This window comes from Nipponia nippon, unplaced genomic scaffold (assembly GCF_047370975.1).
Source record: "Nipponia nippon isolate SJK-2023a ecotype South Korea unplaced genomic scaffold, ASM4737097v1 scaffold_6, whole genome shotgun sequence".
NCBI classification, from domain to species: Eukaryota; Metazoa; Chordata; class Aves; order Pelecaniformes; family Threskiornithidae; genus Nipponia; species Nipponia nippon.
Genome location: NW_028262380.1, coordinates 10,731,069 through 10,750,010, shown reverse-complemented (window position 1 = coordinate 10,750,010; position 18,942 = coordinate 10,731,069). Strand labels below are relative to the sequence as shown.

General features: G+C 38.2%; 1 protein-coding gene across 6 annotated transcripts in view; it reads right to left on the bottom strand.

Annotated features, from left to right (window-relative positions):
• The window catches only part of GRK4 (G protein-coupled receptor kinase 4), a 45,613-nt gene extending 26,781 nt beyond the window's left edge, over nucleotides 1-18,832 (bottom strand). For all 6 annotated transcript variants that reach the window (XR_015699758.1, XR_015699756.1, XR_015699757.1 and 3 more), the window contains exons 1-5: nucleotides 18,511-18,832; nucleotides 7,867-7,953; nucleotides 7,078-7,190; nucleotides 2,504-2,581; nucleotides 1,214-1,314 (exon numbers count right to left, since the gene is read on the bottom strand). Coding sequence is in view for 2 of the 6 variants with exons in the window: in XM_009471154.2 (XP_009469429.1) it covers nucleotides 1,214-1,314; nucleotides 2,504-2,581; nucleotides 7,078-7,190; nucleotides 7,867-7,953; nucleotides 18,511-18,562 (431 nt within the window). In the remaining 4 variants the exon portion in view is untranslated. The remainder of the gene's footprint in view (nucleotides 1-1,213; nucleotides 1,315-2,503; nucleotides 2,582-7,077; nucleotides 7,191-7,866; nucleotides 7,954-18,510) is intronic.
• Between the last annotated feature and the right edge of the window lie 110 nt (nucleotides 18,833-18,942).

Below are 18,942 nucleotides of genomic sequence, written 5' to 3'. Positions count from 1 at the left end.
CACAAAGTGGGTGCCTGTCACAGAAAACTGTTCCTGTCAAAACACTAGTGAATGCCAAACTACTGTTACTTATAGTAACTAGAAAGTTTGACCTCTGCATTCTCATTAAGTGTGTTCACGCCCACCTAAACATCAGCCTCTGAGTAGCTATGCAATGCATGTATGACCCTACAAATATGACCTCTGAAAGGTATTTACAGGAAAGTATCTACAAGTTTTCATACATTCTTTGGAGACTGGTGAGTAAAAGTTTATTCTAGGATTTGAAATTGAAATACTAAATGCCATATCCAAAACCGTACACCAGGTACCTTAGCATTCTCCTTAAATTAAATACACCAAGGGGGGGAGGGAAGGAAAACAAGTCATTCAAACTGTATTCAGATATTTATTGGACAGAGGAAAGGGGATGACCTACATGACAGATCCTCCATTTGAGACATGTTTTACTAGGTGTTCTCACACATCCCTTTCAATCTTATAATCTCAGGTTGTTATAAAGTATGCTGATTTTTGTTGCCAAGGAGATGACCCAAGCAGTGACAAAACGTGTTGTAATCCTTCAGACATGATCAAGCATGCCTTGAAGAACCAGTAATATTAGAAACACAAGGGCTTTAGAAAGACATGCAACACTGGTAAACATGTACCATCCCTCCAAGAAAAGCCTTCCCTGCTGCTGCTACGTGAAATACCACTTCACAACTTCCGAACAAAACCAAGTTGTATTCGTTTGTGTTAACTATCACAATTGATCCTCTAATCAGCCATCTTAATGGTATCTAACTGTTGACCTCAGTTCAACCCATTTTCAAGAACCATGAACTGTGTAACATTGTTCAGAAACCTTTCAAGCTCCAGTTTATAACTTCATATTTTTCTAAGTATATTCATCACGGAAGAGAAGTCACTCAAAAGGTAAGGATATAATAAAGAGAAATACGATTCTATCTTAAAGAATACTTGGTAGCAGATAATAGTGTGATTTTATGCAAAAACAGCATTAAAGAAAAAGGTCTGCAAAAGTCAAACATCTACATCCCATCTGAAGGAAACCTAGTCCTTTAATAAATCTGTTCCAAATTTCTTACCTACACTCATTTCAGAGACCAGATGCTCCTGGGTGTAATAACTTCACCTTTTTCCTTTCTCTCAGAAACACAAGAATTTCTCCTGTGATACTCAAACTTAGCACTATGCATTTTTAACTTACCTAGTACAGTCCATAAAAAGATCCTTAGAAGGATTGTTTTCCAGTCTTGCTTTACATTCATTTACTGTTTCCTGAGGTATTTCTGGCAAGTGTGCTGCAGACTTTACATAATTTAAAAAAAAAAAAAGGCAACGATTAAAGCAATTTTGTAAATCAATAGAATGAGTAAAAGTTCTGTATTTAAAGTGAAATGTAATCTGCTAATGCAGGAAAAGGAAAGGAATGGTTTGGCGAAAGAGAAAAACCAAGAAAGTCATATTCAGGCAAAATTTTTATTTGTTCCTTATTACAGAAAAATGCCTTGAAAGCTATTACAGTTATTTACTATTTCACTACCCGGGGAAAAAAAAACTTGGCAGTAAGTCAAATTTCTTTTTCTTTCCTTAAGTCTACCACCACAAAAGCAAGTTATCTATTTGGTTTGGCAAGACAGAATGAAAGCTAAACAAACGTACACACAATTTGGGAAACTATTTCAAACCAGCCCAAAGAAATCTGATTTTTTTGCAAAAACTGCATGTGATTTATGGTAGTCCCAAAGAAATTATCAGAAGAGATGTGGCAAACTTGGAGTCTGTCTGCTTTTAGGGCATCTCCAAGACCTTCATTTAGAGTAAAGCTTTCTCAAGATGACCAAAGTAAGAGAAGGAAAAGGAGCATCTATTCATAGGAAGCAAACATCTAATTATATAACCACAGAAAAGCTTCTATCGGCTACCAAAGAACAGACTCTTAAAGATTAATCAGTGAGATCTAATATATGCAAAAGATCAGCTGTTAATGATCTCCATGCAAAACAAGGAGAAACACAATGCTCAAGAACAAAACAAAACAGCACAGCATTTCACCTGCAGCAATTCTGAAAATTTACAGCAAACCAACCAGGGCCACACAAGAGTCTGAAAGAAGCCTGAGGATTTCAAGAATTCCTCATTCTCATGTCTTCAGACTACAAAACTCTGAGTTAATTTGTTCACAAGTTTTCTTTGGATGCTAAATGAGTTTGTTTAAAAATATACCTTTACTTGAGACCAGTATTTTAATTCGAAAACAGAGGAGAATAAATCATAACTGTAGTAGTCTTAAGAGCAGAGATCAGACAAGGTTTCTGCTCAAGTTGATACGTTTCACAATTTTAGAAGGCAGTATACCTTTCAGAAGGACAAAAATGGGACTAATGAAGTTTGAAAGTCAATTTACTAAAAAAAAACCAATGCAACCACTTAGGTCTCTATTTATCCGACATTTACAAAACACTTCAGACAGTATTTTGCAATATAATATACTTACCCCATTAGTGAAGTATGTCTCTAAAACTTTCAGGCCACAGTCTATACGCTTTTCATCTGAAGATACCTCATATTCTGCCTAGGGGAATGGAATTGAAAATTAAATTATGTTCAGAGCTATTTGGCACTACAGTGTTTTACATGATGCTAGGTAAATTTTATCATGAGTAACACAATGCTCCTAATATAAAAGGAACTGAAGGCTCTCATTGTTTAAAATCTATTTAAAGATTTTTAGGCTACATAGTGAAACATATGAAGATCAGTCTTAAGAAAAAAAGCGCATGGAATTTAAATTTTGGAAAACATACGAAAACTAACAATTAGTCTAAATGCAATTACAGAAACAGCATCCTAGAGGTTAAATTAGATCAATTACAATGAAATAGTATTTATGTATCATAGGGCAGAGTGATCCAGATGGGAGATAATTAAATAAGAGTACAATAATCAGCTTTTTCTTCACTGTATTTTTTTTCCCTTCATGTATTTTTCTTTACTACAGTCCTGGGTAAAACCAGGATAAAACTACTACTTTCTGCAAGGTCATGTTAACTGGAAATAAGTGAGATCTAAACCAAACCCTACTTCAGTTTTTGAGAAAATAAAACTGAGAAGATACAAAATTTTGTGAAGTTTGTGACTTAGTAATATACGGTACAGTGATGTAGAAAAAGACCATTGTGCAATACAGTGCGTTTTGCAGATAAACAACTGGTAGCTTAATAGAGTTCCAGAGGTAGTTACTTATGGAACAAAAAAAACCCAAACCATCAGATATGGGTATTGAAAAACTCCAAGGACTAATTACTACTAATAATTTTAAAGAATAACCTAGAAGCAGACATCAGAAGTTACAACATTTAAAGATAACACAGAATCTGGGGAAAGATGAATTAGAAAAGAGCAATCTCAAACAGCAACCTGTATTAGCTTCGTAAGCTGGGCCAACTCAGTCAAAGCTTATTTCGTATCTCAGAATGTAAATGCATGCACCTAGGAACAAGAATGTATGGCAGACCTCCAGAATGGAGGACTGTAGCATACAGAACAACAGTTTGGCATATTGGGGCAATGACCATTAAGAACCTCATAGGAAGTTCCAAGTGATTATCTAATCAGAAGTTATGTACCTTTATAAAGAAAACTAGAACACTGAAAAATGACAGTTCAAGAACCAACCACACACACACACACAAAATACTGGAAATAACAGAATCCCTGAACTCCAGTTCTGCAATCAATTGCAACTAACCCACACTGACTCACTACTAAGTCATCAACATCTTCTTCTGCTGAGACATTATGGTATCAACCACTTCAGCACAGTACTCAAATCCATAAACAACTGCAAGCTATTGTTTTTGGTACTTTAATTCACAACGATCAGTCTAATGGTAAGGAATTTTTCTGCAACTACCAAACAACCTGAGCAGGTCAGAACAGTTAATCAACCACAGCAGTGCATTTACCACCTTTAATATTTTCAATTATGCCATAGTAGTCACTAAGTTAATACAAACGGTTAGGCATACTGTTTTAAGCAGATACTGTAATTTAAAAGGAAGTTTAAGAGACAGCCTTGTCAACTAATTTCTGTTACTCACAGAGCTTAAGAGGGAAGTTTGAGCTGTCACCCATTCTTTTTCATACTTGAGTAACCTTGTCCCCAGCTAGTGAAATGAGTCACTAGATGATTGGATAACTGTAATTTCTCACTTTAATTTCTGTCACTTTTATTCAATTATTTCACAACTCTTCTTTCTGTAAAGCCAAGCTGACTCCAGACTTTAAGGTCACACCTTCTCAAGAGTTAAAGCTTAAGCAGTCTTAGTACTCAGTACAGGTAGACAACATAGCATTGTAATACCTTGATTTTGCCATTTTGGCCTCCTGAAAGAATCATGCTGCTGAAATCACATTGCTCCATGTAACGGAGTCAGAAAACTCTTTTAATTAAGATGCCAGGCTCTTAAGACTATGGCATTTTATGCCAGAAAGTTTATTTTCTGAAAGATTAAGTCCAAAATTTATTTAAAATAAAAAAAAATTAAAAATTGGCAAAACCCCAAGTAAAAACCCCACAACCTTAGCCTTACAAACAAAACCGACAAAAAAACCCTTCAAACTTGCCCTTGCCCCCCCCCCAAAAAAAAGCTTAAACAAGCTTGTTGAAGTCCAGCCCAGAAAAGGGACTCAGGCTAACTTACAGAACCATCTGTAAGAGATAGTAGGTATTTTATCTCACTTCCTTGATCAAGACAGCATGCTAGCTTTCAGATCATGAGAGTCACCAATCAGAGATTATCTTAGCTCTTAAGGGACTTCTGTTTCAGTGATTCCCAAGCATACTTCTTCACCATGATTTTTCAAATGGAAGTTAAAAAAAAATAAATTAAAGAAAAGGTAAATTGTGAAATCATCCTTACATCAGATTATCTCAGCTATGAGTCTTTGTTAATTCACAGAAGTGTTGCAATCCACATAACCTTATAGGCTGCATATTTCAAAATAATTCAAAATTTTCAGTTAGTGTAAAACAGTTACTTCTTACAGACAATTTCATCTGAAAAATTGCATCTGTAGAGCAAAGACACAGCTGCCTTACAGTCATGCCTAAGATTTTTTTCTTCTTTGTGCTGTCTAAGATTCTGCTACTCCATATCTAAGTTTTTAAGGATTAAAAATGTGTACAGAAGTTGTAGTCATTAAGGGTACATCCACAGTTGTAAGTGGTCTCCTCGTTGTGCGATGCTCATTAAAGGCTCGGGTTTACATTCACTTCAGGATATTTAGCTCTGCTGTTCTGGATTTCCATTCAATCCATTCTATGTCTCCAACTGTCAAATTGGTCTCTGGAATTCGGTGCTAGAACAGCTCCTAAGAGTCACAAAAGTATGGTGAAACGTGCCTGGGGAGTAAGCCAAACTGTGCAAAGATTCATTGACTAATATAAGGCAATTCTACTTATTTGACACTAAAGTTCCTTTTTAGCTGATCTAGTGCCTCAGGTTATACTCCCATAGGGGGAAGGAAGATACAGCAAAGTGAGGGGCACAGATCCCCTTCCTTACACCCTGCACCTCTCAGAGCCGTCCTGCATTCCGAGACTGTATTTTGGGATGCATGTAAGCAGCAGCATAATTTGACCATCATCTTTGGTCATTTGTTCCCTGAATATAAGAACAAAAACAGTGGGATGAGGAAAACTGTTCTTTTGGCAGCAATCTCAATTTAAGACTATATCTTACTGTGCTTGGATTAACTAAGAGGGACAAAGAATAAAAAGCTCTGAGCTATTATTCTCTCCTCTTAAGGACTGTCGTGTGCCTGCCTACTCTTCTCATTACCTTCCCCCTCCCCATGAGGGTTTTGGCTGAGGATATTTTACAAAACATGGCTGTGGGCACACTTCCTTCCTCCCTCCCCTCATTCTTTAGTGTTAGATACCAGAATGCAAATGCATCACGATAAAACACTTCCTTTTCCCTTGGTCTCCAAAATCTGGTTTCTCTCTTTCCATAGATGGTTCCCTAAATTTCCATCTCCATTTTATTTTTTTTAATTAGCACATTCTGTCTAGCCTAGGGCTTCCATGCAAGTTGCAACATTTTCAAGTCTATGTTTACAACATTTCCACGCCTGACTATCATAAGTAATAGTCATTGTACACACGGTTTTTTAGGCTCAAGAAGTCAAGCAGCATGTCTTTCTAAAATTATTTCTCTCACTCCCATCATGCCCATTTTTGTAGCTCTGACCATACCAAGATGGCCGAGATTTTATAGTAAATATTAAATATCTTTCTTCAAGTAACAGAGCCAGAGTTTTTTGAAAAGTTACAGCTTCGAAGTTGGCAAAGAGTAAATTAGCACACTGATGTGTTTAGAGAAAATATTTTATAGAATTGTTGTGTGTTAACCCTGGTAGGCAGCTGAGCCCCCCACAGCCGCTCACTCACCCTCCCCCCCGCGCACTGATAATCAGGAGGGTAGAAGTGAGAAAACTTGTGGGTTGAGATAAAAGACAGTTTCATGCATGAAGCAAAGCTGCACACACAAGCAAAGCAAAATAAGGAATTCATTTGCTTCTTCCCATTGGCAGGCAGAAATTTAGCTATTTCCAGGAAAGCAGGGCTTCATTATGTGTGATGAAGGCTACTTGGCAAGACAAACACCATAACTCTAACTTCCCCCTTTCCTCTTTCTTTCCCCTAGCTTTTATTGCTGAACATGACATCACATGGTATGGAATAGCCCTTTGGTCAGTTGGGGTCAGCTGTCCCAGCCGTGTCCCCTCCCAACTTTCTTGTGCAGCCCCAGCCTCCTCTCTGGTGGGGTGGGGTGAGAAGCAGAAAAGGCCTTGACTCTGTGTAAGCACTGCTCAGCAATAACAAAACCATCCCTGTATTATCAACACTGTTTTGGTCAAAAATCCAAAACATCACGCAGCATGAGCTACAATGAAGGAAATTAACCATCCCAGTCAAAACCAGTACAAAAATCAAACTTTTTATAAATAAAAATGTATAAGCTATTGCCTACTGCTATCCATCTTCAATTTCTCACTGCTTACCACTGCATCCAGAAATTCAATGCATCTTTTCAAATCTGGTCTGGAATCACAGAACTGTCTGAAGAGAAGTCTTCCTATTGGCTGTTTGTCACAGAGCTGGTTATAGTCTCTTTCTGAGAAAGAAATAATAAGTAAATATCTTTATTTATTTTTACTTTTGTCATAGCATGGTCCTTACTCCCATTTGAGAATAGGTCAGAAAAACATCACTAAAATGTGAAGATTTTACATTAAGATATTTAGCAAAGACATGAAAAACACCCAATGATCCCAAAGAGTAGTGAAACACTCACTTCCAGCCCCATTTGTCTCTTACAGACTATCAAATTTATTAAAAACACATTGAATGATATGGTTAAGTTTCATTTAGGTTGGGGGGTGGAAAGCAAGAATACTGTGGAATAGCAACCCCAAGGCAAACAAGATTGTTTGGAAAGACAGAATACAAGATAATAACAGAAAAGGTTAAAAAATTATTACAAGACATTAAGAAAAAAAGGGAAATACATTACCACATCATTCAAATTACAACATGATTCCTTTTTCTAATTCATGGCTTTGTAAAATTATCCTTTAGGAGCAGTTCCTTTAACAAACAAGGAGCTGTGATACAGCTTTTATCTTCTCATAAATTTATCTTCTCATCAATTCTCCATCACATTAAAAGTCTAATAGCTTTTTTTTCTAATTAGCATTCAGAAGTAAGACAGAATCCTTTCCGTTAACACCACGAAACCCTTACCATTCCTTCTCAAAAAAATCAGACAGACCATTCTACAGGACACCTACCGATTGAGCATCTAATACCTTCACAATGACTAACAGGTGGCAACTTCAGCATCTCTCTCCATTTTTTACTACGCCCACTCCGTTTGCCTAGAAGAAAAAGATGAGTAATGTAAAACACAATACTATGTCAGAATAAAATGAAACATAACATTAACAGCATAAAATCAGGCCACTTCTGCGCAGATCTGTCCGACCACTTTTCATGCCTAGAAAGAAATCCATCTACAAGGATGTCCAAACCAATAACAAACTTGATACAGAAGAACTTTTATATGAAACACTAACAAATGCAAGAAAGCTTTTGCAAGACAAGTATTTTGCATTTTGGCTGTGCATACAGAATATCTTTGTATAGACAAGGCAAATATCTCAGTATTCTGAAAATTACAAACAAAACTGAAACATCAAAGATAGAAACTAAAAAAAATTGAGAATTATCTCTCAACCATGGTGAAGAATGGAAGACATTAAAGGTGAGTAACAAAATACATAGAACAAAGTTCTTAAACACATTTTTGGATAATCAAATTGTACATAAATATTCTCTTTCTTTTTTTAAGGGCAGTAATAGTAATAAGAGTAGACCCCACTAATAAATGAGTGAGCATTGCTCAAATACACACCGTTTATTCTAGACTACAGGAGGATACAGGATATCAGGAAGAACTTAGCTGTTGTAGAATTCAGATCTTTTCAATGCTTCAGATTTCACAGGACAAGTATTAAACTATTTTAAAAAAATTACTACAGTATTTTCCCCATTGTTTCGCAAAAAAAAAAAAAAAAATCTGTGCTCCATTTTCTATGTTAAATTGGAATTTTAGCACATTACTTTCACCTGAAGAAGCCAATTCCATTTACAGAAGATATGCATACTTATCAAAAAAGCAAAGAGAGAGTTACAGGAACATATATGTATTTTTAATTGCAAAACACTTCAGCGGAAGAGTCATTTTTGTGCTGCAAAATATTTTAAAAGAAGATTTTACTAAGTGATATGGCCAGATGCGTTTCCACATGACAGAACAGTAGCAAAACTGCACAGAAACTTTCTAACTGTATCAAAGCAGTACGTACCCTTAACCACAATAGGAGAGAAAGGAAGGGAGTTACCCTATGTAACCCGAATAGAAACCAAGTAGCAAACAGTACTCAACTCTTTCAGAATTAAATCGTTAGGGAGAAAGGAACTAACATCTTCAGAATAATAAAATATGTATTAAAAAAAACCTCTTCACTCAAACATACAGCTTCTTGAACAGTTCCACCATTGCAGTCAGAGCAGTTCCAGCTTAGTGTACCTTAGCTCATACCAAATTTACACTATTTTTGCTAACAGGAATATTGACATCTCACCGTGCTGCTGTAATAAAACATTCTCAACTCTAGTATCACTAGCAAAGTAAACAAATAAGGAATACAAAACCTTAAAAAGCTGGCTTGCAGAGATTCTTTGAACTGATACCTACTCTCTAAAAAACCTTCCTCTTTGCTTTATTTCCTAATGTTTCTTTGTAAGTCATTCGTCTTCCAAAATATTTTAGAACACAAATATATTGAATCTACTTCCCCCCCTCATACTTCATGCAGTACCAGAACTAATCATGAAGCTGTAATTACCAGCATCATTAAAACACACTCTCACTATTTTAACAAAACATTTTTGATGTTGAAAAGAAGTTGAATATATGCTTGAAGAAAATCAAACTACAAAGAGCAAAGAGATGCATTTCTAACAGAACACGAACAAAATCAAGGAATACTAACATAGATAGCCTGTACACATACATTGAATAGAAAAGGACTGGGTATAGATTATTATGTGATCACGAAAAACAATGGACAGAAGCAGCAACCTAATTTTTAACTATGCAACTGAAAAATACGCTAAGCTGCAAGGTCCACAGAAGTTAAATTTCTTCTGTTCGAAATTGCTCAGAAAGACTCGTTTGTGCATGGCACAGTACAATCAGAATTGACCAAGAATGATAAACTGACCCAAATTCATACTGCAGTCCTGTTTGGAAAAAGTAAAACTGAACTGTGATATACACCAAATATATCATCTTCTGAAGCACAGTCAAAGCAAAAAAAAAACCCCAAACAAACAAACAAAAAAACCCAAATCAAAAAAAGATGATCACTGGTGCATTATACTTCAAGTCCAACACAAGAAGTCTGCTGTATTTTGACCCAAATATTTGGCCAGTTACTTACGATGTGACCATTATGAACTTCACTTTACGAAAAGAGACCACATGCTAGAATGCAGTTGAATTCACCATCCTATAGAAGTCAATAAAGACCACATATATAATTTATTAATGATACACAAGAATCAAGTGCTTAGGAATACCAACTAAATCAGCATGCTCTCTCTTTTCTCTGAACTGATTGTTCTTACATTTACAGCATAAGCACAGCAAAAGTCTGTATGTCCCAATAATGTAAAGAGAATGCATGACCTACATCATTTACAGATAAATTAGCCATTTCTGGTAAAAGTTATGGGAGGAGGCCAATTTGTTTGTCATATTATTCCCTAATTGCAAAATCCTTTTCCATTTCTGAGGCAGTTTAAAAGAAGTATCAAATCAGATTATAATAGTTGTGGTTTGTAAGTGTCTTAATATTGATTTCAGGGCTTCTATTCTGGATCTCATTCTAAAATACTTCAGATAAAATTCTTCCAGAAAGACCAACAGCTTACTTTCCAACATAGCAGCAACAAAACCATTAGGTTATTCTGCTTTATGGTTGACCTATGTGGTTCAGACAAATTACCACTTTTGCCTCTTTCAGATGTAATTGCTGGCTAGAACAATGTCTAACTTGAAGCGACTCATCTTTTACAAAGAGAAGGGTGGATGCAGCAATACATCATTACAGTGAGGAAACACTGCAATTACATTTCCAGGTACATGAGAACCTTACCTTCTTCTCCTCCCCAAATTACTTCTTAGAGTTAGAATTTCAGCATTTAGCTCTTTACATGTCTTCGCTTCTTAAAAAGATACATACTAAATTCAGTTAGGTCATTGCATTAGAATATGGTATGGGAAGGATGGTTAGATGTTTTCATTTTTCAACTTTTTTTTTAAACTTCAGAGAAATATTTGAAAAACTTATGTAAGGCAATGTGGTTGGCTTATTCATCAGTAAAAACACAAGTAGTTGCAAAAAAAAGAAACTGCTCTGGTAAAACAAAGCAAGCTGGTGTAGAAACAGATTTAGACAACTAAGAATGTTTTTCAAGTCATCAGATGGACTTCCCACAGCCACAGTGATCCTCCTTGCAGACAGGATTTGTAGCATGACTCTCATTTCACTGAGCACAGTGTCCACTGAGCATTATTAGTCAGTCTTCCTTGAGATAGAAAACTTGGATTCTGTCCTACGGAATGAAAATAGTGAGAAGCGTCATACTATCTTTGGCTAATAAACATACACAGACTATATGTGGTAAGATTCAGTGGCTACTAGGCTGACACTGACATTCTGCCATTGAGTTGTTTAAGGACCTCCATGCTTCAGCTTTCCTGCCTGTAAAGGGCATGCAAGGTATCTCTGTCGTTGAGAAGCACACAGCTATGTAGCGCTAGGGGTGCATAATTGCTACAACATCATTCTTGCAAAACTGATTCCACAAACCAGATTGTCAGATACTAGCTGAGAAATTCATACTACACCACACCCAGATAAGCTCTGAAAGCGTAAAGCTGCAACAAGAAGATGATCTACAGCATGCCTTTAACTGTATAAATCAAACAATGGGTTCAATGAAAAATGCAAAAGAATTGATGCAGAAGCTCTACATCATCTGCACTGAGATACATGAGAATAATCCGGGCACACACACTGTCTTGTAACACATCTTTCCCACAGCAGAGAAAGTTGCAGGCAAGCTTCCTAACAGATTTTAAACTCACATGAATTCAAATCTCCTACTTACAGCCACATTTTCCTTCAAGCCACTCACAATAAGGATTAAAACCTTTCACTGAAAAATCGAAACATTCCTGTTTAACTATGGCCTTATGCTACAAAGACATTTGTAAACACTGCCCACTAAGTAATAAATATCGATGGTATGCCCTTACTGTGCAAGATTCACCTTCAAGAGACAAAACACTGCAGAATTGATACCTCAGGTCTTCAGATGAGAATGGTAACACTAAAGTACCACTAACTTCAAGCTAGGAGACAAGTTCACACATACCATCACTTGAGGAAGGCTGTCATGCTTCAGAGACAGCTGATACAGTACTGCTTTGTGGGGTCTCTGCAACCTCCTCCATTGCACAGGTCAGATGTATTTTTTGACATCTCAGTTCCTTGAAAAACAAGCCTGATCACAGCTTAACAACTAGGTTTAATAGAGTGGCATCTCTTCTAAATAGAGGAAGATTTTTTTTCAAGAAGTATGATACATATAATCTGGCTGGCTCTCAGCAAGTTTACCAGAATCATCTAGCTGAAAATTCAGGTTTCAGCACAAAGTAGGTACCTAACTCTTCAGCATTATAAAGGCCAAGGCACTTCTGAACACAAACAGAAGCAAAAATGCAAGCAGTTCAATCAATAAACACATAAAACATACCTATAGATTACAGATTGTTATGGCATTTTTAAGATAATATTCCTCACATTCCTGGATCCAAGTGCCTGGAGTTGGACTTTAGCAAGTCGTCCTCTTGCTCATCTGACTGTTGGAGCAGTAACACTGTAAGCAGTTAAAACCCCCAGGTATCTACGTGAACATTTGTGCAGCTTGTTATAGGCACAATCATTTATTGTTCCCACAGCTATAACCACTTGAACAACTGGTTCTTCACACTGGCTCTATATACAATTCCAGTAATCATGTGCACATTTAAGAATGTTAGTGCATACATGCTGAACAGTTTCTGCACCTCTTCAGAAATTAGGTATGGAAGTCTTGTATCAACTTAAGTAAATGTAATCTTGCAGTGAAACAATGTAACATCTGTATACATTTAATTTTGATACGTCTATAACAACAACTTAATGAACAGGGTTTACTAGAGGGGAAAAAAAAACAACAGTAAGAAAACTCCAGTCTTACAGACGACTCCTTGACAAACAAGGTTTTGTTTTTTTTTTATCGTGATGATACATCATGACTGCAACAGACAAAAAAGAAGTCAAATTCCTTTAAGTAGATTGTGAAACCTCTAGTTATAATTGCCATGTTTGAAATAAGCAAAGCAGCAGTGTGTATCAATAACTAGACCTCTCATGTTGTGTTTATTTAGTAAATGTAATTATTTAGATTCCAACATGCCCACATGCATTCTTCTTACAGTTCATTAAATAAAGGACAAAAAGGCAGACATTGTGCATAATTCTGTACAAACACAGGAAGACATGCTTCCTGCCACAATGAGTTTACAGCAATTTAAAGCACAATGCAATAAGGGAGTGCAATACGACTTAGGAGGCAAATAAGGGAAGAACAGACAAAAATAACAGCAACTGCAAAAACTCACGGTGCTCTCATGTTAAAATTCATATTTGCTGCTGGTGAATGGACTTTCTGGGTATGAGTGTGCCTTGGTTTCCCGCTTGTCCACACTCCTTAAATAATTAAAGATGTTAGTTTCGTTTGACAGCCAAACTGCAGTGATCCGAGCAATCTCCTTAGAATTTTCTTCCCAGTTACAAATACACACGTTATAGGATATCTGCCTATGTATCATCACCACTATAATTCTGAATTATTACCTTATACTGCAAGCAACAGTGGGATATATTTCGCTTGCAGAATTATTCCAGTTGTTTTTAAACCTAGACAGATAAAACATGCAATTTGAGTGGACTGCTTATTTTTTGTTAAGAGTGCTAAACTAATACAATTTCAATTCTGAAACAGTTATCTTTCAGGACTTGCTTAAGCCAAACTGTGATCACATTCTGTTACTGAAAGGTTCCTGCTAGCTCCATCCTTGGGCTGCACCTAACAATTATCAAATCTGCAGGAGCTTGCTGATCCATCTGAAACCTAATTTTGAGGAAAAAAACCCAAACCCAAAACATCCAACAACATAGAAAAAAAACCACCACAACCACCCACACACCCTAGATTGGTTCATAGATCCAACTGGAAACTATCTTACCCATTCTGCAACCACAGGCTAGAACCAATACAACCAAGAGCTTGGGGGAAAGTTTGCTTGAGGCATGATCTTCATTTAGCCTAAACCAATCATTACATAGAGCATATTATATGCCTAACAGCAGACTCAATTCTCATTCACAAACTGCTCCTGCCAGAGCAGTACAGATGAATTTTAAAGTGGATGCAAATGGACCAGGTATGTTTAAAATGTACTCTTGGCACGGATCCTCAATTGGAGTAAACTGCCATTGACTTCAAAGGAACTACAGATCTACCCTTTGGAAGTATTTTTGGAGACTATTACTTTAGGCAATGAAAAAAAGAAGGCTCCTAAGCAGTTTAAAACGTACAGTGATTAATTTCTTTCCTTCAAAACATCACAGACTACGCGTGGGATGCTGAAATGAATTTGGTGCTTACATATACTCAAAGGATTTATTGAGAGTGATTGAAATAACTACGAAAAACAGAAGATACAAATATAAATAAAGAGAAAAGTGGATATAAAATAAAAATACATTTTTGTGAACTTTCAGAATTTTTTCAGAGTAACCTAGTTTATATTTATTATTTGTCCCCATTTATGGGATAAATTCTTCAATGTCTTTCAAGAGATACTAATTTCAAAGATATTTCTGCTAGGAAAAAATGAATGTGTAAATTCCTCTGCTCTTATACAAAACTAGAAGTCATATTGCTGTACATTATTCTTTTAAATATAAAAATCCCTGCATGTGAAAATAGGAGTAAGGAGATAATGAAATTGCAGGCTTTCACACCGTCTATCTCTCAGTTCATACATCACTATCACTTAACAGTTACCTCTTTTCCTATCTCAGTTGCTGCACTACAGTGCTCATAAGATCAATGTTGAGTTTGCTTTATAATCTCTTGTTTTTCTACTGAGTCACTTGTGCTTGTTCCACCATAGGGTTCACCTTAAGAGGAAGTTTTCTGTTTTTCTTCCTCACGTACAGATTTCCCTCAAAAAGTAACGTACGCACAAGAGGAAAGGGCTGGATTGGCACAGAAGGCCACTTATGCCAGGAAACTGGGACAGGGAATCCCAGAATACTTTGCGCTACAGTTTTCACCTGGAGGCAAATCCCTCCATGGACAGGTTAGCTCTCAGCACGAGCAGGTCAACTGGAAAAGTGGATGAAGAAAGAAAAAACTCCTAATATAGCTCCTGACTCCTTAATCCTTCACCCATAAAGCACCCTAGTGTTATCACAATATTTTCTAGTAGTAGGTACACACAAGAGTCACATATTATGAGCCATCACTAACACCCACATGTGTGAAGAACTGGCATTTGATTATTTACAAAGTCACATTAAAAGAAGATAAGGAATCCTCATAGCTTGCTTTCTTCACATAAAGAAGTGTTGTAGTTGCTACACAGATATTCCAAGTCTTTATTGGAAAAAGACAGGCTTCTATTAAAATAACTTGGCTTATGAAAAGGTTTGAAAAATCCTCTTAGAGAATAGCACCATAAGACAATAAGACAAAATTTAAAGTTTTGAGGCTAGGGGGAAGCCGGGGTTTGACCTGGCCTGAAAAATGGGACTAGTGAACTCCTATAAACTGATGTTATCATCATGCAAATTGAATTAGAAGATTCATGCCTCTAATGAAATAAGTTAACAGTAAGAATATTAGTGAGAAGGTAGAAGGTAGGTAGCCTAGAAATAGACAGCAATACCACTTTGGTTTTATTCTGTAGGAGAAGAAAGTAGCAGTAAAAAAAGATGTATTTTGTCTAAGCACACTAGTTTGTTCCTGGCTCTCTGATTAAACAGATCGTATTCCCTACACATCAAATCAGATTTAATCAGTAGACACGCACCTAGCTGATCAAGGTGTGCTAATTCTGCACACCTACAAATGTAAAACCCAAATGATGTTCATATCCTAACAATACTCAGATCCAGAAGTATTAGAGTACCTGAAATTAGAGGAAAATGATAAGTACAAATCTGGGATCATAATTTTGACTGTTAGGTCTGGTTTATGTGCTCAGGTATGATTTGTTTAGACTTAGTGTTATTTCCCAGGCATTTCTGAACTCTCATTAAGGCTCTGCCATACCCTTTCACCAGATGAGGACAAGCGCACAACATCTTTAATTCAGTTTCTATATTTGCAAAATGAAGATGATATATCTCTAGGGTTAAAAGACTTCACAAGATGCTTTCAAGAGTACAATCTTCTTCTACTCTCATCTTCATCATGAAGGAATCTCAAGTTAGACTGAGACTGACCCATGCAAGCCATAATTAAGCCTACATTGATTTCTTTCAATGTGCCACTGAAAACTGCAAAATAAGAGCACAGTCGTTTACATCTTATTTCTTTTGCTTTTACAACTGAAATATTTATCCAGGTCAACACCTTCTCTTATCCAATCTTTAATACACTGAGAACTTGGAAAAAGGATTACTGATGTGGCTCAAGCCTATCCATGAAAGTAAGTTAAGCTGTTATACTAGCTTCAGGTTTCGCCTTCTTCCCTGAGAAACAGTAATTCTGCACTTTTCCATGCTGTCCCACCTCACCATACACTATAAAGTGAGATAATAGGAATGTGGGAAGGAAAAGGTCAATTGAAAGCCTGCTCTTGTGTCCCAGTTGTGAGGCCCTTTTAGCAAAGAATGTATTTCAGTAAAGTATCTACTTCACATACTAACTTCACAAATTCCATTCCCTTGGAGCCTACCGGGCACATAAGAATAGAGTTGGGACAGGGATTTTATGGAATGGTCCTGACAGATGGAGTAAACCAGACATTCCCAGACCAGCCAGAGCATGCCACAGAGAGAAAGTACTTTCATTTCAAGAAGTGTGTTGAAAAACACAATGTAAAAAGTACCTCCATGCACAGGAACTCAGACCTGAAAAGGTAAAAGACCTTCTACCAATTGAACAATGGAGTTTTAGAGTTTCAAAGCCAGAAATCAGACTTTTGTGCATGCTTAGACAAAAGAGTCCAGGCCAATTGAAGGTACAAAAGAGTAACAGCTTATTACCATTACTTTTATAAGTTTCACACCAGGTAGAACTGATCTTCTTCACATCAGCTGCTGTCAGACTTTCATTTACTTCATTAAAATATCTTGTTTGGTCAGTTCTACCACTATAATTTATTTTAAACATAGTGAAACCTTAACTAAAGAGGCAACCTGACATTAAGCAGCCGCTTAAAAGCCTTTCCAGATTACCACTCCACTCTTTGTGGTGAGGGTTTGGGCGCAGTAAAGTTTTGAGCCAGATTCCACTTTCCCTTCGTTTCTCAGATCACTTCAATGCAAACTCCAAATTCAGGCAGCACCACCACAGACATGTTACCGTCAGTGAAACCAGCCAAAACATGTCCTCTAGTTTGAGGTGGTCTTTTCAGCTAAGGTTGGGAAATGGCCCAAAATTGTGATCACTGTTCTGGTTTTTAAACCCCACTTCAAAGTCAAAAAGCTGATTTTCCTCTCTTGCTGCTTAAGGCAAATTTAACTGGATACACATATGGCGTAAGTGCCAAACCCATTTAGAGTTGGAGGAACTTGCAAAACATACAGGGGCAGATTCTGTTGTTCTTACTCATTTAAACAGCTCCAGCTAAACTAATGGGACTTCTCAACACAATTAAGAAAAGTAGGATCCAGTCCAAAAAGAATATGCACATTTCATAGTTGAAAAACATACTCTGCCCTGAGTACAGTGGTAATCTGGGGAGGCTTTCAAGTGGCCGTTTAATGGACAGTTATATACATGAAAAAGCAGTAGGACAATCTTATTTCAGGACTTTATTTTAAACAGCAACCACGTGCTAGACTAAATTTCATTATCTATCCAAAATGTTTATTAGTTGGGGGAGCAATCTTCAAGTCAAGATGTTCTGGGGAATCAGACTGTAAGTACTAAACTAATGGAAAATAGCACTCTGTAATATTAGGTTAAAGCAAAATATTCGACTGCAAAACACAGGTAGCATTCGCCAGCTATGCTTTTCACGGGCAGGAATTCCAGAAAGATAAGAGTGCCAGGTTCTTCCAGAGAAGATTTCTGTCACTTCGTCCTTTATATCCATATGCATACATATTTATAAGTAAACCGAGAACTACAGATTAACGATCTCCTTAAAACATCCGGTGAAAACACCATTTGAATCAAGAGCCCGAAGGGGGAAGGAGGAAGGGTTTTTCTTCAGAAGCGAGCTACCCGCCCGCCGCTCCGCACGCTCCCCGCGGGAGGAGCGGGGCAGGTGCCGCAGGGCACTGCCCGGGGCTCCGCTCCCGCCGCCACCCCCGCGGGGGTCCGCCGCCCCGCCCGGACCCCCCGGCCCGGCAGCCTCGCCTCCCTCCCCACCCTCTCCTCCTCCATCACTTCCTCTCCCCCCTCCGCCCCGGCCCCTTTCCCCCTCACCTCAGACCCTCTTCCTCCCCCTCGGTACGTCCCCAGCCCGCCCCTCCTCGCCCTCTCGCTTCTCCTCCCCCCGCGGCTCTCACCCTCCCGGGCTTTCAGCAGCACCGTGTTAGCCACGATGTTCTCGATTTCCATGGTCGGGGGCTCCTTCCCCTCAGGGCAGCCGGAGTGGAGGCCGCCCCTACTGCCTCCTTCGCCCCCTCCTCCAGCCCCGCCACCGCCGCGACGCCAAGCCTCCGCTCATCCGGCCCCGCAGGACCTCAGCGCTGCGCTCGCCTCTTCCCCATCACCCGCTGCTCGCCCCGGCACCGGCCTCCCCCTCCCCGAGGGCGGAGGCAAGGAGCAGGCAGCAACCGCCCGCCCCGACCATGGCTCTACCGCCCTCCTCGGCGCGCTCCGCCTCTGCGCTCCTCTGCCGCCTCCCCGTCCCCTTCCCCGGGACTACAACTCCCAGCAGGCTTCGCGTCACAGCGCTAGCATCTCCCCGGTGCCCGCCGCGCTGTGCGTGCTGGGAT